The sequence below is a fragment of the Oryza sativa genome, chromosome 5 (assembly GCF_034140825.1).
Source record: "Oryza sativa Japonica Group chromosome 5, ASM3414082v1".
In the NCBI taxonomy this organism is placed as follows: domain Eukaryota; kingdom Viridiplantae; phylum Streptophyta; class Magnoliopsida; order Poales; family Poaceae; genus Oryza; species Oryza sativa.
In genome coordinates, this window is record NC_089039.1 from 8633508 (window position 1) to 8653944 (window position 20437).

General features: G+C 38.8%; 3 protein-coding genes across 4 annotated transcripts; 1 reads left to right on the forward strand and 2 right to left on the reverse strand.

Annotated features, from left to right (window-relative positions):
* Nucleotides 1-973: 973 nt before the first annotated feature.
* LOC4338191 (triose phosphate/phosphate translocator TPT, chloroplastic-like) lies at nt 974-10174 on the forward strand. The gene is made up of 12 exons (XM_015782227.3): nt 974-1234; nt 3318-3386; nt 3499-3564; nt 3659-3737; nt 5044-5164; nt 5260-5355; nt 6176-6288; nt 6385-6462; nt 8550-8666; nt 8967-9066; nt 9236-9336; nt 9866-10174. The coding sequence occupies exons 1-12, from the start codon at nt 978-980 to the stop codon at nt 9881-9883; spliced, it is 1215 nt and encodes a 404-aa protein (XP_015637713.1). The 5' UTR covers nt 974-977; the 3' UTR covers nt 9884-10174.
* Nucleotides 10175-13729: 3555 nt separating this feature from the next.
* LOC9270242 (E3 ubiquitin-protein ligase EL5-like) lies at nt 13730-15022 on the reverse strand. The gene has a single exon (XM_026025276.2). It carries the CDS (start codon nt 14576-14578, stop codon nt 13943-13945), a length of 636 nt encoding a protein of 211 aa, XP_025881061.1. The 5' UTR covers nt 14579-15022; the 3' UTR covers nt 13730-13942.
* Nucleotides 15023-16817: 1795 nt separating this feature from the next.
* On the reverse strand, nt 16818-18941 carry LOC4338192 (uncharacterized). 2 transcript variants are annotated; one of them, XM_066311091.1, is made up of 5 exons: nt 18746-18941; nt 18592-18661; nt 17572-17628; nt 17342-17488; nt 16818-17212 (listed from the first exon to the last, which is right to left on the reverse strand). In XM_066311091.1, exons 1-5 carry the CDS (start codon nt 18813-18815, stop codon nt 17128-17130), a joined length of 429 nt encoding a protein of 142 aa, XP_066167188.1. In that variant the 5' UTR covers nt 18816-18941; the 3' UTR covers nt 16818-17127. The 2 variants fall into 2 exon arrangements, with proteins under 2 accessions (XP_066167188.1, XP_015638218.1); XM_015782732.3 differs by having other exon boundaries at nt 17342-17456; nt 17572-17681.
* Nucleotides 18942-20437: the final 1496 nt, after the last annotated feature.

The window sequence follows — 20437 nt, forward strand, 5'->3', positions numbered from 1 at the left end:
ACTTTATATTAAGATAGGATTTGGTAAGTAGCATATAATCCAATATATTATGGTAAAATTTACTTTGAGACACATTTGATTACCGATATTTTACTTTGGATTACTGTTTAACCAATGATTTCACTTTGGATTACCATACTCTCTTCTGAAGCATATGAACGATAGTTTGTCGACTCTTACTAATCAATGAACTTCCACATCTATATGTACGACCATTTCTGATTTCTGTGACATATGATAAATTGAACGTAGATGGATAAAATACTTGAGGATGGTCCAAAATGCCACAAAGGTAAAAGCGCCTGGTTCAAAAGTGAAAATATTGGTTAAAGGGTAATTCAAAGCGAAACATCGATAATAAAAAGGTGATCCAAAGTAAAATCTACTCTTCACAAAATCATATAAATTGACAACTTCTACTTAAACCTGACATGTGGGATGATAGTTTTATATGATTTGACATGTCGTAGATGAAAACTCTTACATGCTGCAATAAGTATGATAGATGAAAAAACTGGTAAACTCCACATGTCAAATTTGGGTTAAATTGTTTTGTGAAACAATACACAGAATTATGTGTTGCATGCTAAAACTCGTATGGTTTTATAAATTTTGGACCTAATATTTTTCACTTTCATTGTATAAAAGTTTCGTGGCAAGGGTCTTCACTAGTTTTTCATAGCCATAATTTTATAAGAAATATATAGTGTAAACCATAAAAGTTTACTCATCCTAACGTGCATAAATCTCATACGTCTATTTTGGATTTTTCAAGTTTCAATATGGAATATGATTTGCACTATTCTTTTCGCAATTTAATCATTCACCCAAATCGTTTGGTTCGCTATCCTCGCGCTCTTGTCTCCACCACCCAAAATCCCAAAAATCCTCGAAACCCCGCTTCCGCCCACACTCCTCCACCTCCACTCTCTTCCCCTGTAAACCCCCCCCCCCCCCCCCCCCCCCCCCCCCCAAAAATGGCGGCGGCCAGGGCCCTCCTGCCCGTCGGCGGCGCCGCCGCCGTCGCCGTTCCTCGACGGCTGCGCTCCGGGGAAGCCTCGTCGACGTCGCTCAGCGGCCCCGTATCGGATGGCGCCCGCCTCGTCCGCCGGATGCAGCTCCGCCCTGCTCCCCTCCTCGGTTCGTCAACTTGCGCGCTGCCTTCCCTGCGGGGTAAGCGGCTCATCCGCACCCCGGCTGCTTCCTCCTCCTCCTCCTCGTTGGACTCCACCGGGTTAGTGCCCCCTTGCAGCCTGCCGCTACGGTCCCACCTTCTCCGTCCTCGTTCAAACATTCTTATGCAAAGAGCATTGTGCTGTTTGGTGTTTGCTGAATGCTGATAACTCGGTCCTAGCCGAAGATGATAGTTGTATTATCTCTTCGAAAGCATACCTTGATCGTTTTCAAGAGGCAAAGATAGTTTTCTTTTTCTGTCTATTGGGCAAATGGTTTATGGGATTATAGTAGCACCTCATAAGCTGAAGAGTAAAGTCCATCACCGGTCCCTAAACTTGTACCGCTGTGTCATCCCGGTCCTTAAACTCACAAATCGACCGTTCAGGTCCTCAAACTTGTTCGATCGTGTCATCCCGGTCCCTAAACTTGCAGATCACTCGTTTAGGTCCTCCAACTTGTTCAGTTGTGTCACCCCGGTTCCTAAACTTGGATTTGAATATCATCTGGGTCAAATAGGACGGTTTAAAGACTTTATATTTAAAAATAATTCATAACTTTTTCATGTGAACTCTAATGAAGACAAACTCTATACCGAACTTGTAGCCCTCGACGCGATCTATAAAATTTCAAAATCTATAAACATGCAACAATATTTTGGGACCCTAAACAGTTTTAATTCAAAAACTTTTCAACTACAAAGTTGTAAGTCGCGTCGAGAGCTATAATTTTGATATAAAGTTTGTCTTCATTAGAGTTCACATGAAAAAGTTATGAATTATTTTTTATATAAAGTTTTTAGACCGTCCTGTTTAGGGACCGTTGTGACACAGCTGAACAAGTTGGAGGACCTAAACGAGTGATCTGCAAGTTTAGGGACCGGGATGACATAGTCGAACAAGTTTGAGGACCTGAACGGTCGATTTGCGATTTTAGGGACTGGGATGACACAACGGTACAAGTTTAGGGACCGGTGATGGACTTTACTCTAAGCTGAATGAGTAGTGTAGCGATGTTCATTACTGGACCAAATATATGTATGAGGAATTGGTTTCTTATATATTTCACTATTGAATTAGGAGAAGAGTCAAATACTAACTAAAAGAGCATTCAAATTAGATAACTGGCAAGGAACAATGTATGGGTCGATTTTAGAGTAGCTGGCAAAATATGCCGCTAGGCTATGCATGGACAATTACTTGCATTTGGGACCTTGAAATTCCCTTCGTGATTTCTATTTGTATTCCATCATGAACCAATGGAGGTCAGATAAGGCTGATTTGAGTTTTTCAGAGTCGTGTGCACTTTTTAAGGTCTGTTTTGGAGTTTACATTAACTTAGTGTTAACCATAATTTCTATATAGCACATGAGTCCTTTACTGAAAAATGAATACTTTTAAAAAGAAACAAATAAGGAAAGTTGGCATTGTTCATGAATACATCTGATGATTGGTCCAATTTATTTGTGACTGCAAAATATCCACTCATTTATAATTATTGTTGGACAAATGGCCCATATCACAAAGACACAAACATATAGTGCTTTCCCCTCTCGGATAAGTGTTCTTTCACCGATTGTAGCAATTGGAATGGATGAATAGGCCAGATTCCTTTGAAGTTTTGCTCTTTCATGTACTTCACAAAGGAAAATAAAAATGAACTGAAGACAAGGGAAATATTCCATTGGAATGATGGATAACAATTCCTGTGTCTCAAACACCAAGTTTCTATGCTTTCTCATCTTCTGTTTTGTTTTTTTTCTGCATTTATATTCTTGTTATGTTCTCATATGTTCCAACACAGGTTCTGATTGTGGCAAGTTTTTAAGACAGTAGAGTCTAGGCGATGGAGTTACTTTATTCTCAGTGGATATTTGTAGATATGCATTTTCTTTTTGAATCAATAGGCTAGCATGCTCTTTCATTAATGGAAAGTTAAGAGCTAGGAAGATAGGTTTGCAGCAATTAGGGACAAGCTATGAATCCGGTAACTTTTTCACTAGTTGGACAACGCCTCCTAAACAAAAGAACCGTGCCAAACTTTTAAGTGATCATTCTCTATTTGAACTAATTCCAATTCTTCTCACCACCCTGTATATGTAACTTCAATTTCGGGAACTGAGAAATTGCTATTACACTTTACAGGGAAGCAAAGCCTGTGGGATTTGCAGAGAGATACCCTGCTCTTGTCACCGGTTTCTTTTTCTTCATGTGGTATGCTTACTCACCTGAGCGCACTTTAGAATTTACAATTGCAGGTGAGCGAACTGAGAAGTTGCTGCCTAATGTGGTTTAGCTATTGCCAATTCACAATATGATTTTGTAGGTATTTTCTGAACGTGATATTTAACATCCTTAACAAGAAGATCTTCGACTACTTCCCCTATCCATAGTACGTTTGCTTTATATGTGTGCCTCCTTTTCTTTTTCCTTTCATGTGACAACATGCATCTTCATGATCTAAAACCTCTTTCTTGTTAATATAGTTTTGTGTCGGTGAGCCATCTTTTGGTAGGAGTCTTGTACTGCCTTGTCGGCTGGAGTTTTGGTCTCCCAAAGCGCGCGGTATTCTCATGCCCATGCCCTTCTTCAACCATGATTCCTTTCAATAATGAGCATGAATACACAAAATTATTAGGGGTTGTTGGTCAACATATATCATTGCCAATGGCAATTGTCAAATAATGTGCAGCCATGATAGAGCAAAATTGCTGGTCTTTTACATCTCCATTAGCTGAAAACCTATAATGAAATGCTTTATGGCCCTCAAAATATAACAAAATCACTTATTCATTCTTATGTGTGATGTTTCTGACTGACAAGCGTTCTGGACGAATACGTAAATTGGATTTAAACAGGCCAGGAATAATTTTTTTCTGTGGCTTTACCTGTTTGTGTTCAATTAGGATCAATATTACCTGATCTCCTACATTAGGGCATTTTCAAGTATTTTGGTTATATGTCTACCTTGTAGAGGGGAAGGGAGGATCGGCAGCCAGCTACTAGATTTCAAGTCTTTGACTTGCTACTGGTGTCCGCGAACTTTAGATGTCGATGAAAATCATGTGAAGAGCACTTGTAAAAGAAAGGGTTAAGGCTGTGTTTGCAACCCCTTGTTCCCAACCCCTCTTCCTCATTTTCCGCTTGCACGCTTTTCAAACTGCTAAACGGTGTGCTTTTTGCAAAAAGTTTCTATAAGAAAGTTGCTTAAAAAAATCAAATTAATCCATTTTTGAAAAACAATTAGGTAATACTTAATTAATCACGCGCTAATGGACCGCTCCGTTTTCTGTGCGGAGGGAATAAGTTCCCATCCACCACATGCGAACACAGCCTAAGGGCTCATTTGGTAAATTGCTGCAGTTTGCCACTCTTTCTCTACTTTTAATATTGGAGTAATTGGTGGTGATAGCCGTTCTACATTCTCATCCTTGCTCCGACTTCACATCAACTTACTGATACATATATAAAATCTTATTTCCTGTTGGAAAATTAGTTTTTTTTATGCTTTTAGTATAAGGAAAATAAATTTCCGTCTAAACACATATGCGCACTTCTAGTTGTCCCAATAATGTGGCATACCATGATTTTTGTGGCAAGAAAATTGATGCGCAAAATTTGAGAACTTGTATCAATGGCATATTGGACATGGGGTTAAGAAAGTGTGGCATCCCAAGTTTGGCAACAAATTGCCAAACTTATCAAAGTAGAATCCACAAAAAACTCCCTAAATACATCAAGCTAGTATACATACTGAAAAAGTTGTATATTTGTATGTATCATCAGTTGTTTCATATCCAAAATTTTTTACGTTAATGATATCATTTCTGGAAGGCAATAGTCAAACTTGGGAAAGTTTGAACTTTTGTAGCCGATCAACTCAACGGTTCTGAAGCTACTGTTCCCAGTTGCTGTCTGCCATGCTATTGGTCATGTAACAAGCACCGTGTCCTTTGCTGCTGTAGCTGTCTCATTTGCCCACACCATTAAAGGTACTGCAACAGTATCTTGATTTTATTTTTGTATTTTTGGCCTTTTGCGTTTCTTCTTTATGCTGAGATTTTTCCTGCAAATAAAATGATTGCAGCTCTTGAACCATTTTTCAATGCGGCTGCTTCACAGTTTATCCTTGGCCAGCAAGTTCCATTGACGCTGTGGTTATCTCTTGCTCCGGTTGTGATAGGTAATCTCATTATGCCTTTTGCTTGTGTTCCTAGCAGTACATCACTTGTATCTTAACATCAATGCAAATAAGGACATATGAAAGTAGGTTTCATGGTTGTCAAGGCCCCTGTGCAGGTGATGCCTCAGCATCCAAGCACTCCAGTAACATTTCCATGATCAGATGCCTTGCCTTATGATGAGGGCAAATGAGAAAGAGCCAAATTGATACTTATAGTCCTTTCTGTTGTGCAGAGTGGACACATGTTCCTAGTAGGTTGGGCCTTGTGCCTTCTTTATTTCTTTCTTATTTCTCTCTAATTCCTATAGCGTAATGACCATTTCTTTCTCCTGAATTCTGGTCATCATGATATTACAATGGCATATCAATAAGTGGTGTGCTACACGATGGCATGCTTAATGAAACCTACCTTATCGTGCGATAAACGCAACTCTGTGTGTGGGCTTTGTGGGGGGGGGGGGGGGGGTAGGCTGAGCTGCCTTGGTTATTCGGGAGGAGGGAACAGACTAAAGATGAGATTGAAGAACCTTGGAGAAACTACAGTTTGATTATTTCACTGTTTATTGCTTAATTCCACAGATTCCTCCATGACATGCTTAGATAGGAAATTAATATTAATATTCTAGATATTATATAAGATGACCAGGGAACCAGGGATACTCTTTACTATCAGTTGTCTCAGTAACATTCCTCACAGCCTCCATGCATCTTTAATCATTTCAAGCATATTATGTTTTAGGACTTTCTAGTTGTCTCTATAGCATCTCTACTTCTGTGCATTGGTAATCATTTGGAGTATATTCTGTTTTGAAATAATCAGGTGTTTCAATGGCATCTCTCACTGAACTTTCATTCAATTGGACTGGTTTCGTTAATGCCATGATTTCTAATATCTCCTTCACATTACGGAGCGTTTATTCCAAGAAGGCTATGGTTTGCTTGTTACCTCTAATGATCTGCATGCATATTCACTCTTCCTTTTGATACTCCCGTTTCATTTTTTTACTTTGTTGCTGTTCTTTATCACAGACTGACATGGATAGCACCAACCTGTATGCGTACATCTCAATAATTGCTCTCCTTGTCTGCATCCCTCCTGCAATTATTGTAAGTCTAATTTTATCTTTATGCATGTTTGTTACATATTTAACACTTCAGCTGTTGGTAGCATATAGGTCTATAGATACCTAAAAAGGCATATCGCAACATAGCCGATGTTAAGCATAGCATATTTATCAAGTTCTCACCATCTTGTTGTTTATCACTGTGCTGATGATATTTTGTCGTTGATTTATTGGAGAGGATTTGAAATACAGTAGAAAATTATTCAGTATTCACTATGTAGGAAAACAAGTAAAGGAGTGTAATGACCAGAGTCTACAGTTCGAATCCATGGAGAGAACTAGTAACTAGTAGTTACCAGTTTTTCTGACCTGGCCTGGATTTTGTGCACTGACCATATTGCGTATGTTACAAAAAAGGCAAATTTTGATTATATGAATTTGAAGAAACTACGAAAGAATATCATGCATGTGTTCTACAATTGCCAACCACCAAGGATAGAATTTGATCCATAAACCAGTAAACCACTACATAATTTAGCAATTTTTAGGAGTTCATTGTTGTGAGTAACCATGTTTTGCAATACTCTTGCAAGTAGTTGTGATTTATGCATGCATGCAACTCTTGTGTTTGTTGGTAAATAATATAAGGCATTTTTTCAATTCAGACTAATGTGGGGGCATAAAGAAAGATGGTCACAATGATTGTATTCATTTGACAACAATTCCTGATTTTCCTCCTAAGGTCAAAACTACCTAGTGTATGCAACACCTCCATTTCTCTAATTACCCTAATCATGTGTTCTGACATGGTAAAATCCAATTTTCCCTTTCATGCTCAAACCACTGTTCCTCTATCCCTTTGAAAAACTGCACAACATTTGAAAATTTAGTTCCATCACGAAACATCGCTTCATGTGCTTGCACATGATCTTTTGCAGTAAGCAAGTAACTGCATTTACTTTTAAAATTAGAAATTTAAGATATTACCTGCGTGGAATACCAGCCTAGGAGCAGGATTTTACTCAAAATTGTTGTTGTTTTTCTATAACCCTGATAATAACCATTTATTACAGTTTGCGAATACATATTAGAAAAAGTGATTTTAGCAGTTTACTTTTTGCAAAGCTCCTGTTGTTTTCTCATTCCAGATTCCATGTTGCAGCAGAGCACAATGCCTTCAAAGTTCAAACTGGGTCCAAAGCGCAGAGCGGTAGAGAAATAGTCTGAAAATAATCGGAGATCCACTGTAACCTTGCTACTAAAGTAATTTGAACATCATGATTGACTACTAAGAAATGAAAATCACTCTGCTTGTGAGGTTGAGAAAACTTGAAACTGATGTCACAGCTTCCTGTTAATTAGCTGTGGTTGGTGGCCACATTTGGGAGGAAATTGGACAAACCAAATAATATGTTTTGTATTCCTGCCCTGCTAACTAACCTGGCCTGTACCGGCCTCTCCCTGTCCCTCCAGAGGAAATTGGAACGTCTGTTTAGAAATGTGCTCATGCTTATATGCTGTTTGTATAGGTGTATGTATGGTTGACAGGCCTGCAAGTGGCCTAATCCAATTTTGATGTTCGCCTGTACATGTCTTATGCATTTGTCTTTGGTATTAGTCCCTGGACTGATGGTACAATGTACTGGTTGTGAGGATCAAGGGTAGGGATTCCCACTCATCTAGCTATTGGCAGGTCCCTTGCATGATGTGGTACAGGCTCTTGAGGCAAGGCAAGGTTAAACCATAGATGTAGGTACTGCTCATGTGAACTAACCGTACTGTAGGAAGGCATGCTCAGCTACCCGCAGGGCCTTAGCCCATAGTAGTGTGGTTAATAAAATTCTTTTATATGATTTCTTTTTTTTAGAGAAGGTATTTTTTACCCGGCCTCTATATCCAATCGGATATATATAACCATTTAAATTAGGAACTTAGCCCCTCAAACAATACAATCTGAAATTCGCTCCTATGAAGATTTGAACTCAAGACCTTGGGGTACTACTCAGGTCACTGCAACCACTAGGCTACATGCCCTTTCTCATGATTTCTTAAGTCCGCAAGATACCTTTAAAGTCACCTACGCATTATCATTGACTTTCATGTTGATTCTTTATAACACAAATTTTGCAGATTGAAGGACCTCAACTAGTGCAGCATGGATTCAAAGATGCTATTGCTAAAGTTGGATTAGCAAAGTTGGTTTCTAATCTCCTTGTGGTGGGCTTGTTCTATCACCTTTATAACCAGGTAAATAGCTTAATGTCATAATTTGCCCATAGATCAAGAATATCATGAAACAACATGGTTTATAGATGAAGGTTAAAAACAACTTTAATCACTATTACAAACAACATCCTCAAATAACTTAGTCCACATGTCAAGAATAAAAACAAGCATTTCCCACATCGTAAGTTCGTAACTATCAATATTTTGAAACTAAAACTTTTTATAGTTGTTCAGATATAGAAATAAATCATAGTATTAGGCAAATATGGATAAATTTTCTGCCATTTTGTGATGATAGTTGGTATTCTCTCTTTTATCCAGGTTGCTACAAACACATTAGAAAGGGTGACCCCTCTAACACATGCTGTTGGCAATGTGTTAAAACGTGTCTTCGTCATTGGCTTCTCAATCATTGCATTCGGTACTTTTAATTTTAATCTTTCATAATGATTGTCGATCAGTATGCATATTCTTGTTCTTGCCATTGGCAAGTGTTGTACTCTTTTTTTGTAGAACTTCATATACATAGTTTTAGTGTGCAAATGATCTGATGTTTTTGTGTAATACTTGGTGAACTTAATGTTGAACAGGCAACAAGATCACCACACAAACAGGAATTGGCACTTGCATTGCCATAGCTGGTGTTGCACTCTATTCTTATATCAAGGCTAAGATTGAAGAAGAGAAAACGGTATGTGTGTATACTATATACATTCTAAATCTCAATATTTGCAATGCACCCTAACGTTACTTCTTTTTTTTAGAGGAACCATTGCAACTGAAAGTAACATAAACTACACTAGTACACACATTTGAAGCAACCTGAAAATTTTTGGGTTTTGTTTGGAAATTTTGTAAACTTTTTTCAACATGGCAAGAATCAGAAGATACTTTGGTTGCTAATACAGCCAAGCATGAAAGCACAAAATGTAAAAAAAGAAAGACCAAGAGTTTCCACTATCATCTTTTGGGGTTTACAAATAAACATCACTTGAAGGGTAAATGAAATTAATATGGATATATGTGCACGTCCTGTTTTGGGGTTTGGAAAAGAACATCATTCAATAGACAATTCGAACGACCTTAGCTTATATCTTGATCTTCTAAGTGAAACTCCATTGCCTGAGTGGTTGAGCATACATGACATGCTAGTCCAGTTTGAGTTTGTGCGCCTAATTGATCTTTGAGCTGGTTCCATCTTGTTCTTGTGATTGATGCAGCAAATGAAGAGCGCATAAGGAGTTGAATCTGTGGATATAGTTGGGTAGCTGCTTTGATCGATCTGTATTGCCTCCGAGAAATAAAATGAGCTGTAAGATTTATAACAATCTAGGTGCCTGCTGTATCTCATCTTGTTTGTTATTGTCGATTTCGCTTTGAACAGCAAAAGCTACCGATGCATTTTTTTTTTTTTTGTAAATTATAACTGCTAAAAACCCGCAGAAACAAAGCCTCCATCATCCCATTTTCCCCTTCCTTGGCTATTTGGACTTTTGATGATGCTCTTAAGTTTGAGCAGCTATACGTAATTCGTTATTGTCTCTTTCTGGTGAGGGTTTCAAGAGAAATTGACAGGTTTTTTTTTTCGCAAATGTTGTCATGACGTAAATAGACAATTTCATTTGCTTCAAATTTCCTATCACTGTTGCTCTCAGCCCTGCATTTGGTCTAAAATGTTAGGTACAAGGGTGAGTAGTTGTCCTACACAACCTTTTCCTTTTTTTTCTTCCAATCCTTTATTACTCCCTCCGTATTTTAACGTATGACGCCGTTGACTTTTTAAACAACGTTTGACCATTCGTCTTATTCAAAAATTTTATACAAATACAAAAATATTTATGCCATACTTAAAGAATATTTGATGATAAATTAAGTGACAATAAAATAAATAATAATTACATAACTTTTTTGAATAAGACGAATGGTCAAACGTTGATCAAAAAGTCAACGACGTCATACATTAAAATGCGGAGGGAGTATTTATTACTTCCTCCGTATAGAAAAACCCAACCTAGCTAAGGATGTGACATGACAATTCAGTTTCGTTGTATTATGTTGTGTCTTAATGTCTTAACTTTAATTAGATTGGATTTTTTTTTTGAATGGATGGGGTATATCATTATGAAATCTCTCTTTTTCTTCTGGTTAAGCCACATCATTTTGACATAGTTCAAAGGACACAAGGCAACCTAATCATTAACATAGTTTGCCTGGATTTATTAGCTTACAATTTAATTTTTTATTTAGCATTTCCATGGTTGATCTAAGATAGCTTGCACAAAACCATAAAACGAATCCGCCTTCATACAAAACAAATGTATCTGGGACATTACAAGTGTAGTATTTCGTTGTGTAAATCTCTCGCAACACTTTGGATTCTCATCTATATAATCAGCAACATGACAGGAGCGATAGTACAATTTCATACAAAATAGAATCATGGTTTGTACTTGAACAAGCTACAAAAATCAGAAATTATATATGCTTGGGCTAGTTCGACATTTTCCTTTCCTTTTTTTCTGGTGACTGAAGATTTGGTTGGGTGAACTCAGACACGCGTCTCTGTATCCAATTGTTGAGACAAATGTGTTGTCTCCAAGCAATTTTTTTCTTTACCTCTGTTACATCATCAACCAAGATATTTGTCGTAGTCACCCAAACATGAAAAAAAAAAAAAAAGGAAACGAGGGTTGGATCCAACAAGTAATAATAGATCTAATTATTCACATTACTAATATATTAAACCAGTCAGTGTGTCAGACCTTATCTCCTACCAATTTTAAAAAATTATAGCAAATCCAAATCATATCCAAGCACAATAATATCCTGAACCAACTTAAAACAATAATATCCTGAACCAACTTAAAATTAAAACTATTGCTCCCGCTCCGTCTGACTGATGAATTAGAAATAGTAAATATGATCAGTTCTCTAGTCTCAAGATTATCACTTAAAAAATTCTACTATAGTACTCTCTCCGTTCCCTCCGTTTCAGGTTATAAGACGTTTTGACTTTGATCGAAGTCAAGCTGCTTCAAGTGTGACTAAGTTTGTAAAAGAAAATAATAATATTTTCAACCCAAGATAAATTTATTATAAAAATATATCCAATTATTGATTTAACGAAACTAATTTGGTATTATAAATATTACTATATTTGTCTATAAACTTAGTCAAACTTTAAATTGTTTGACTTTGATCAAAGTCAAAACGTCTTTTAACCTGAAACGGAGGGAGTATAACAAAACTACAATTTTACTAACATATATCTCTACTATTATAAAAATTAAAGATATTTTTGCCGGTACTTTGATACGTCATCCGTGTTTAAGTTAGTTTTCAAGTTCATTCGCTTTTGGAATTTCAGATTTGTATTTGAGTAGATTTTAAATTCATTTGCTTTTGAAAATATAAGAGTCATATAAGAGATCTCTTTAAAAAACTCATATGCTAATTTAAGATGATTGGACTCCTAATTGTAGCTCATGATCTTGTAAAAGCAATATCCAAGCAAATTCCTACAATGAATTTCATTTTAGCTAAACCATATAATAATAATAAGATTAAGATAGCCTTCATCTTCGCAACATACCGGTATTTTTTTAGTTTATATAAAAAGAACGATGGTTATAAGTTGGGTTGCTCAAGGCTTCCAGGTGTTCGACACGTCATATCAATATTCTGTCATCCTCTTGCAGCGTTGTACGTGTAAAAGCACATGTACGGCATATCCGAATTTTGATATTGTCAAATTCAGTCACAAGTCGCTCTCGCGAACACTAGCTAGCGAACTAGCTAGAACACGTACGGACGGTCGATGGCTCAAAAAAGTCAAATCCTTTAGCACTGATAAAAAAAAGAAATATAATACTCCGTATCTTTATTTTTCAATATATGAAACCATTCCATCATTTGTCTTATTAGTTTAAAATTATGTAAGTATATATATTTGTTGTTACGTGTTTTATCACGCCAAAGGTAATTTAAATGACTTATTTTTTTATATTTATATTAAATTTTGAATATGATGAATAACTAACGATTTCATACATAGAGATTATATATGAAACCACCATTAAATTCTGAACCTGTCGACGATTAGTCATTATATATTGGGAGTGCAGCTTCGTGCTAGAAGTGGCGTAGCCGTAGCCCCGGCAGCCGAACATGCCCATTATTAGATGGAGCGTGTCAGAATTCTCCACTCAAAAGGGGAAAATTAACAAGCTAACCCGTGAGAGTACTTTTCACACCTCACGGAAAGAATCACGGTGACTAACCTTGCAAAAGTCAATTTTGTTTTATTTTATTACAAAGGGACTTAGCAAATGATAAGTTAGCTATAGGATTAAAACTGTGGGCTAAGGAAGCCTTTGCCTGATTTTACAAAAGCAGACATGAAATACGCTGAATGATGCGCTGGGAATGCCATCCCATCCTTCGCTCACACATTCGTAGGAAAGTCTGTTCAAAGTTTTAGCAACTACTATCTTCGTTTTTAATGTATGATGCTTGATCATTTATCTTATTTAAATTTTTTATGTAAATATAAAAATATTTAAATCATCCTTAAAGAAACATTCGGTAATAAATCGATAAATCAAGTCACAATAAAATAAATAATAATTACATAATTTTTTTAATAAAGATGAACGGTGAAACGTATCTCAAAAAAGTCCATGGTGTCCTACAAAGTTTAAATCATGGAGTCCAAAGAAACACAAATTAAGCAACATAAAACTAGTGCATTGCACTGCTGTCCTGAAGGCTAGCAAAAGAAGTGGAATATGTTCTTTTTGAAGCAGCAACATGTGCACTCTTCATCCTCAGCACTGGAGCCGTTGCAGTGGCGCCCTCCAGCCAAACTTCAATTTGAATTAATGATCTCATTTTGTAACCTGCCTTAGCAGTCGATCTCCTCGTCGTGACTTTTTCTTGTTTTTCGACCAAAGTCTTTGCTAAGAAAACTCTTGCAAAAGCCAATAGCGTGCACATCTATACAATCTCAAATTCTCAATTCTACAGGAATTCTGTTATGAATTTCATATGAATTAGTTCAGTTCCGTAGGGAGAAAGAGAAAGCCTAAAATGGAACCAGCAATACTATCATGTAATGTAAAATTATACATGAATATATATACACATTAGATTATCATCAATAGGTAAACATTCTGTACATTATGTCAACTTGTCAAGCTTCATCTCGAACTAAATTAACATGATAATCTGACACAACAAGCAACAGCTAGCTAATCTCCAATGGCAGCATCAGCCAGCAGCTGAGCTGAGCTGATCGATCAAACCGGCAGCTCTAACCGGCCGCCGGCGGCGGCGGCGGCGAGCTCGTCGACGACGTCGGCGCGGCAGATCGGGCAAGTCGAGTGCGAGCTCAGCCACGCGTCGATGCACTCCACGTGGAACATGTGCTTGCACGCCGGCAGCCGCCGCACCACCTCGCCGACCTGCACCAGCCCCAGGCATATCACGCACTGCGCCCACCCCGACCCGGCCGCCGCGCCGCCGTCCTCGCCGCCGCCGCCGTTCACCCTCTTGTACTCGAACGCCGGGATCGCCGACACGATGGCCGCGGCGGCGACATCACCGCCGCCGCCGCTGCTGCCGGTGCTCCGAGCAGCCTGATGAGCCCCCACGATGAAGACCACGTCGTTGGGCGCCGCCGCCGCCGCCGTGCCGCCCACGGCGGCGCGCCGCCGCCGGACCCTGAGGTAGAGGAAGGACAGCACGACGGCGGCGGCGGTGATGACGACGGCCCAGATGAGGCCGGCGACGAGGTAGAGGATGACGAAGGAGAAGAAGATGCCGAAGGTGAGCAGCACCACCAGCGTGCGGTCGCCGTCGTCGCCGTCGTACGGACTACGGCCGCCCGGCTGCAGGTCATGGTGCACCGCCGGCGAGATCCCGGACAAGAACATGCTAACCCTCTAGGCTCTAGCTCAAAAATTATCAAGTGCATATGCCCAAATTAATGCATGTTCATCTTTGCAATGTAGTAACACCTGTACATGTGGGTGATTAACTTATGTGCTTAATTGCAATGTTAATTAATTACATGCATTATAGGGTAGCTGAAGCAATTAGCAGCATAGTTAATTCACAGGATAATTTATTTGTTTGTTTTTGTTTTGTCCAGAAGACAGAGTGATGACCATTTGGCCAATGAGGAGGAGTAAGAGTTGGGGTTGTTAATATTGACTTTCTTCTTGTTGTTGGAGACATGTACAAGGCAGCACTCAATCCAGACATTAATGCTTGGATTTGATCTTGGTTTAGTATTTAATTGTGGGAGACAAATGCATGATTACACTTGAAGCAGTTCAGTTACATCGTCATTGTCCATTAAGGTTAGCTGAATCTATGTTTAAGTGTATGTTTGTTTGGGTCATGCTTTTATACTTGTCAACCAACTTGCACGGAAGTGATCTACTCGGTGGTTGGTTCTTCACTAAATAATCCCCATAAACTCAGATTAATTCCCATAAACTCAGTGGACCGTGATAGCTTAATCTTCATAATTCGTTGAACTGGAGTAATTGTGAAGCTTAATCCTTTCTAAATTGTTCAACTATGGTGAACGAAAGTTGTATGGTTATATTTTCGCTAGAATGTATTTGAATGATATTTTATATTTGATATACTAATTTATTTATAACTAAATAACAGCCAGGTTTAGGTTGAAGGGTGTAAAGTGAATGTTTTGAAAAGTCAAGGGATTAATAGTCTAGCCTGAAAAAAAATATAGGGTTGACTTTCATACATAGGTAACAAGTTAAAAGTCTAGGAGAGGGGCCGGGGAGACTCAATCGGTGAATAGTACCCTCTCCGTATTCGTAAAGGAAGTCAGTTATGACAATGTTTAAGTTAAACCTTGGGAGATAAATCATAAATAACTCTCAAGTTGTTGAGTTTGAAAACGTAAAAATTATATGAATAGATTTGTCTTGAAAAATACTTTTATAAAATCATACACATATCACTTTTTAATAAATATTTTTATAGAAACAAGAAGTTAAAGTTGTGTTTTGAAGACCATGTCACTGTCCAAAACGGCTTCCTTTACAAGTACGGAAAGAGTATCTAGGTTAAAAAAAATATTAGGGTAGATTTTCAGACTTCTATATAAGTAAAAAGCTAAAAGGTCTAGGGGAGGGGAGAGGGGAGAGTCAATGGGTGAATAGTATCTAGTTTGAAAGAAATAGTTAGGGCTGATTTTCAGACTTCCATAAGAAAATAAGTGTGGTGGTAGACTATTTCCTGTCCTTAGTGATTTATTATATTTTTAGCACATTTTATTTTAACCATAAAGACTTTATCTTTGAAGCAATCAATACATTTGAATTTCGCTAAAGTGAAGGGCATTCTAATCGCTTTGTATTTGTATTGGTATAAATGAGATTGGTTAAAATGTATTTACTCCGTTTTAAAATATAACAAATTAGGATAGGATAAAACATATTATAATATTGCATTTTTGGCATAGAGAGAGTAGCGTCTTTCAGGCAATATGAGAATTATATTGTGGTATGTTTTGGTGAATGAGTGCCAATTAATGCAAATGTTCAAGAACCAATTTTGCCTCTTTTTCTTGTGATCATCACCGCTTAATATACTCCCTCCTTTTCAATTTACTTCTTGTTATAGTAAATCTCCTAAGATACCCTTATTAATTATAATTTAATCATCTTTTTAAAGCAAGCATTAAAAATTCCTTTCAAAGTACTACTATAGTTGCATTGATAAAGGGTACAAATTAAGAGAAAGACGCAAGTGCTTTCTAACGTGAGAATGATAAGTATCTTGACACAAATTTTAAAAGTTAGAATAATTTAAAATGGAGGGAGTACGCTGTTTTCTGTCATTTGCACTTGGCAATGCTTGGAAGGATATCGCTAGCTTCAGAGTTCAGTTCATTACCTAACGACAATCAGTGCATCGAACAGGTCCGATAGATGAAGATATGTGCAAGGTACTACCTTACAAATAATTATATTCAATACATTTAGCACTTGTATGATAGGCAAATATTAAATTAAAACTCTTCACTTCACTAGTTACTTCGGTTCAGTTTTTATGTCCTAGACACACCTACATTAATAACAAGAATAGGAAAATCTGACATATTTTCTCCCTTTCGTTCTTACAAACATGGTCAGCTTTAACATTAAATGATATGCCATTGAATATCTCGCCACTACATCAGGTCAAATATTCAAAACCTAAAGCATTCTCACAAAATATACAAAGCTTATGTGGACTTACGACTACCGAGTAGATATGCCCTAATAAGTTTAGTTAAATTGCCTCAAACACATCTGTCTTACAGAAAACAGCTAATAGCGATTACAACTAAACCCAAGAGAACAGTAATATTAGGCAGTTACACTAAAGTTTAGAAGAATGATTTCAATCAACAATGTCTAGACTCATCTCAGATCTCACACCTGAAACTAACAAAAATCAGCAGTTAGTGAGTTCTTCGATTAAAGTGCCATGCAAACTGATCAACAGCCACCATTGCTTGTGAAGCAGAACCAAGAGAACCATCATACCTGTGCATTCAGATAGCAATGCCAGTAAAATAAATTTTTGGCAGGAACACATTTGTATAATGGAAGTAATTAAAGGAAACCTGGTATTTAGAGTTCTGTAAATCAAAAGTTGAACAATGAGATACGTACATACAAACTAACAAGTAAGCTCCAATCTCCATAACTATAACACCTTCACCTTCTGGCTGTACTGCATTAACGCAACGAGCACAGAACCAGTGTTCATGGATTGAGGTGACCAAATCTGTAAATGCAGAACTGGCAATCACAATATTGCTGGAGATAACAAATATAAAATTAGCGTTTGACGTTTCTATGAGTGGTACGGTTGATTCAGATTCATAATGTGAGTCTCTTACACCGGTTTGAGCCAATAGAGAAGAATTCCATCTGCAGATTGTTCCGTCGAACAAAGTCTAGAAATGGTAGCAGATCAACAGCTTTCAGTTCAGTTCCTTCTTGCTCTGCTCTGGGCAGTTAAAAAAGAATATTTGAAAATTTTCGACCTTAGGATCTTCATCATTCATGTATCACAACAAATAAGTTCATTTCTTTGACACTGAAATCTATCTAATATATTCACATCTGCTGTTCAGTTACAAAACTCCGTATCTAGTAAAGTATTCCTTGATTTAGTTCTGCGAGATCTGATAAAATTTTGTATGAACAAGCTTCCCGTAAATTATGTATATAATAACTAAGTAAGTACATTTATATAGAAAATATATGGCCCTACCAGCTCTTCATTACAAATTTTGAGAGCAAACTGAATGACGTAAACATAGTGGAATGTTAGAAAGATAAGAAAAAAATATCAGCTTATACTTGGTTCCTGTCATTATATGCATGAACAAATAAACTACTCTTTCCATCCAAAAATATAAGCATTTCTAGCTACGAATCTGGACATATGTGTTTTGTCAATCATCAAACATTCAAAAGTACATGAGACCGAACCAAAGTTACCAACAAGCAAGCTGAAAACCATTCTTGGAACTGCCGTTGTTGTTTATCAAATTGGCATTTCAACTGTGTCATCGAGTTGTAGGTTATAAACCGATGAGTATCACTAAGTTCATGATTAACCATCAAAATCCCTATCCTCCTTCAATCAAACTAGAAGGCCCTGTAAATTACTCAGTTGCTACCGGAGGCAGGAAACGAACAATGCTGAAGTCATATAGAACTCCAACAAAATAAACCAAACAATTTCCCCCTAAATACTCCTCAACAGAAACAACAATTTCACGGTGCCCCCAGTCCCACAACCTAGTGACATCGAGGCGAAGGAGACGGACAAACACGGTTGCTACCCTACGACCAAGAAGTAGCCAAACACCGCCCGTGATTTGGGGATGGATGGGGGATCGGAGACTCACACGACGGGGAGGAGGCGAGACGGCCCCGTCGGGTCGTAGTTGAGCAGCAGCGCCGCCTTGACCGGCTTCCCTGCAAGATCACCAACAACGGCGACTCGTTAGCAGCAGCAGCGAAGAGCGGCAGAGGAGGGGGAGGAGGAGGAGGAGGGGAGACCCGAAGCGCCGACGTGCTTCCCAGCCCACTTCTCCCACGACCGGCGCGCCCACATCCAGTCCGCGGCCATTGCGGGGGCGGTAAGGTTCGCCGCCGGGGAGGCTTGCGGCGGTGGGGGGTAGGGGAGCGAGATGCGGCGGCGGCGGCGTGGCTGCCGGCGGCGATGGCCAAGTCCCCCTATGATGTGAGGGGGTTTGCTCCGGTGGAGCCCGGCCCAATAGGCCCATATAGGCCTCCTATCGGCCCGTATCCTCCTATCCCAGAAATTGGAATATTAGGGTTTGCCGGTTTGGGTTGAAATTCGAATTTGACATAAAGCGAGCGGTTTGGAGGAGAGGTGAAATTTGGCTGGTGAAATCCAAACGAAATATTGGACCCTTGAGAAATGATGCACACCGTTTAATATGGAGTAGAACCCACGCACAATTCGAAAATAGAGAAAGTATTGGGTGGATACGCCAGCACATGGAGGGAGGGGCTGAAATTTTTTTGCTACTATCTTAGCTTAGCATGTGCGTCCAAAACTTAGTTCCAACCATCTTAGGGCATGTTTAGATCCCTAGCAAGTTTTTTCATCCTATCACATCGAATGCTTGGACACATACATGAAGTATTAAATACTAGAAAAAAGAAAAACTAATTACACATGTTGTGTTTAAATTGCGAGACGAATCTGTCAGGGTTATGGATACCACATACACAATAGTAATCGACTAAGCTCGACGGGGCCCACCACCTACCATGTCTTATACGGAAACAAACCTCGTATATAGAAAGAGTTCCGGATAAGAAAGGACAAGAATAGTTCTACATGGAAACGACAAGGACTACTTAAATCGTATTCATATTTATCTCCCTAGTCTTACTTGGACAAGGGGGCATCTATGGGTATAAATACAAACCCTCCTAGGAGGAGAGGGGACACATCCACCAAAAAGCCACAAAGCCACAAGCCAACACACGCCGCTAGATATCGACATCAGAGAGTAGCCTAGCCATACGCCATCCGGTGCCTACGGAAGCGGGCAAGAGGGATCTAGCGCCATCTCTGATCTCGCTGAGTACAGATTCAAGGAGGAAGACTACCCCTGTCGTCGACTACAAGTTGGTTATCTAGCTGCCAAGTCGACAACGACCAGATATGTTATCCCAAATATTGTATTTGTGTGATCCAGATGAATAAAGAGCAACACCGGCTTCGGTCAACAGGATGTAGGGCTATTACCTATTAGATAAGGGGTCCGAACCTGTATAAAAATCACTGTTTCCATCTCTTTTACCTCAATCTCGCATATACCCTGGTACCAACGATCCCCATACCATCCAAACACTGTAGTCGCGATATCAAACGTCGACAATGGCGTGCCAGGTAGGGGAATTTTGGTGCTTCAAGATTTCGACGAGATGGGTTCAAAAGATGGATTCTCCAATAACGAGCTACTCGACGACTTCGGCTATAGGGGGGATCCAACCCAACCGAAGTGCATTATCTGGCGGATCGGGACCCTCGTCATCTCAAGCTTCGTCATGGCCGCGTCACTATGGATTTTTTGATGAGAGATACTTCAACTACTTTGGACCAAGGAGATCCAACCCGGCAAGAGTACGTGTCCCGACGAGATCGGAACCATCGTCATCAACAATTCGAGATCAACCAAGATTCAAGTCATCGCCGTCGCAGGGGACGTCGGT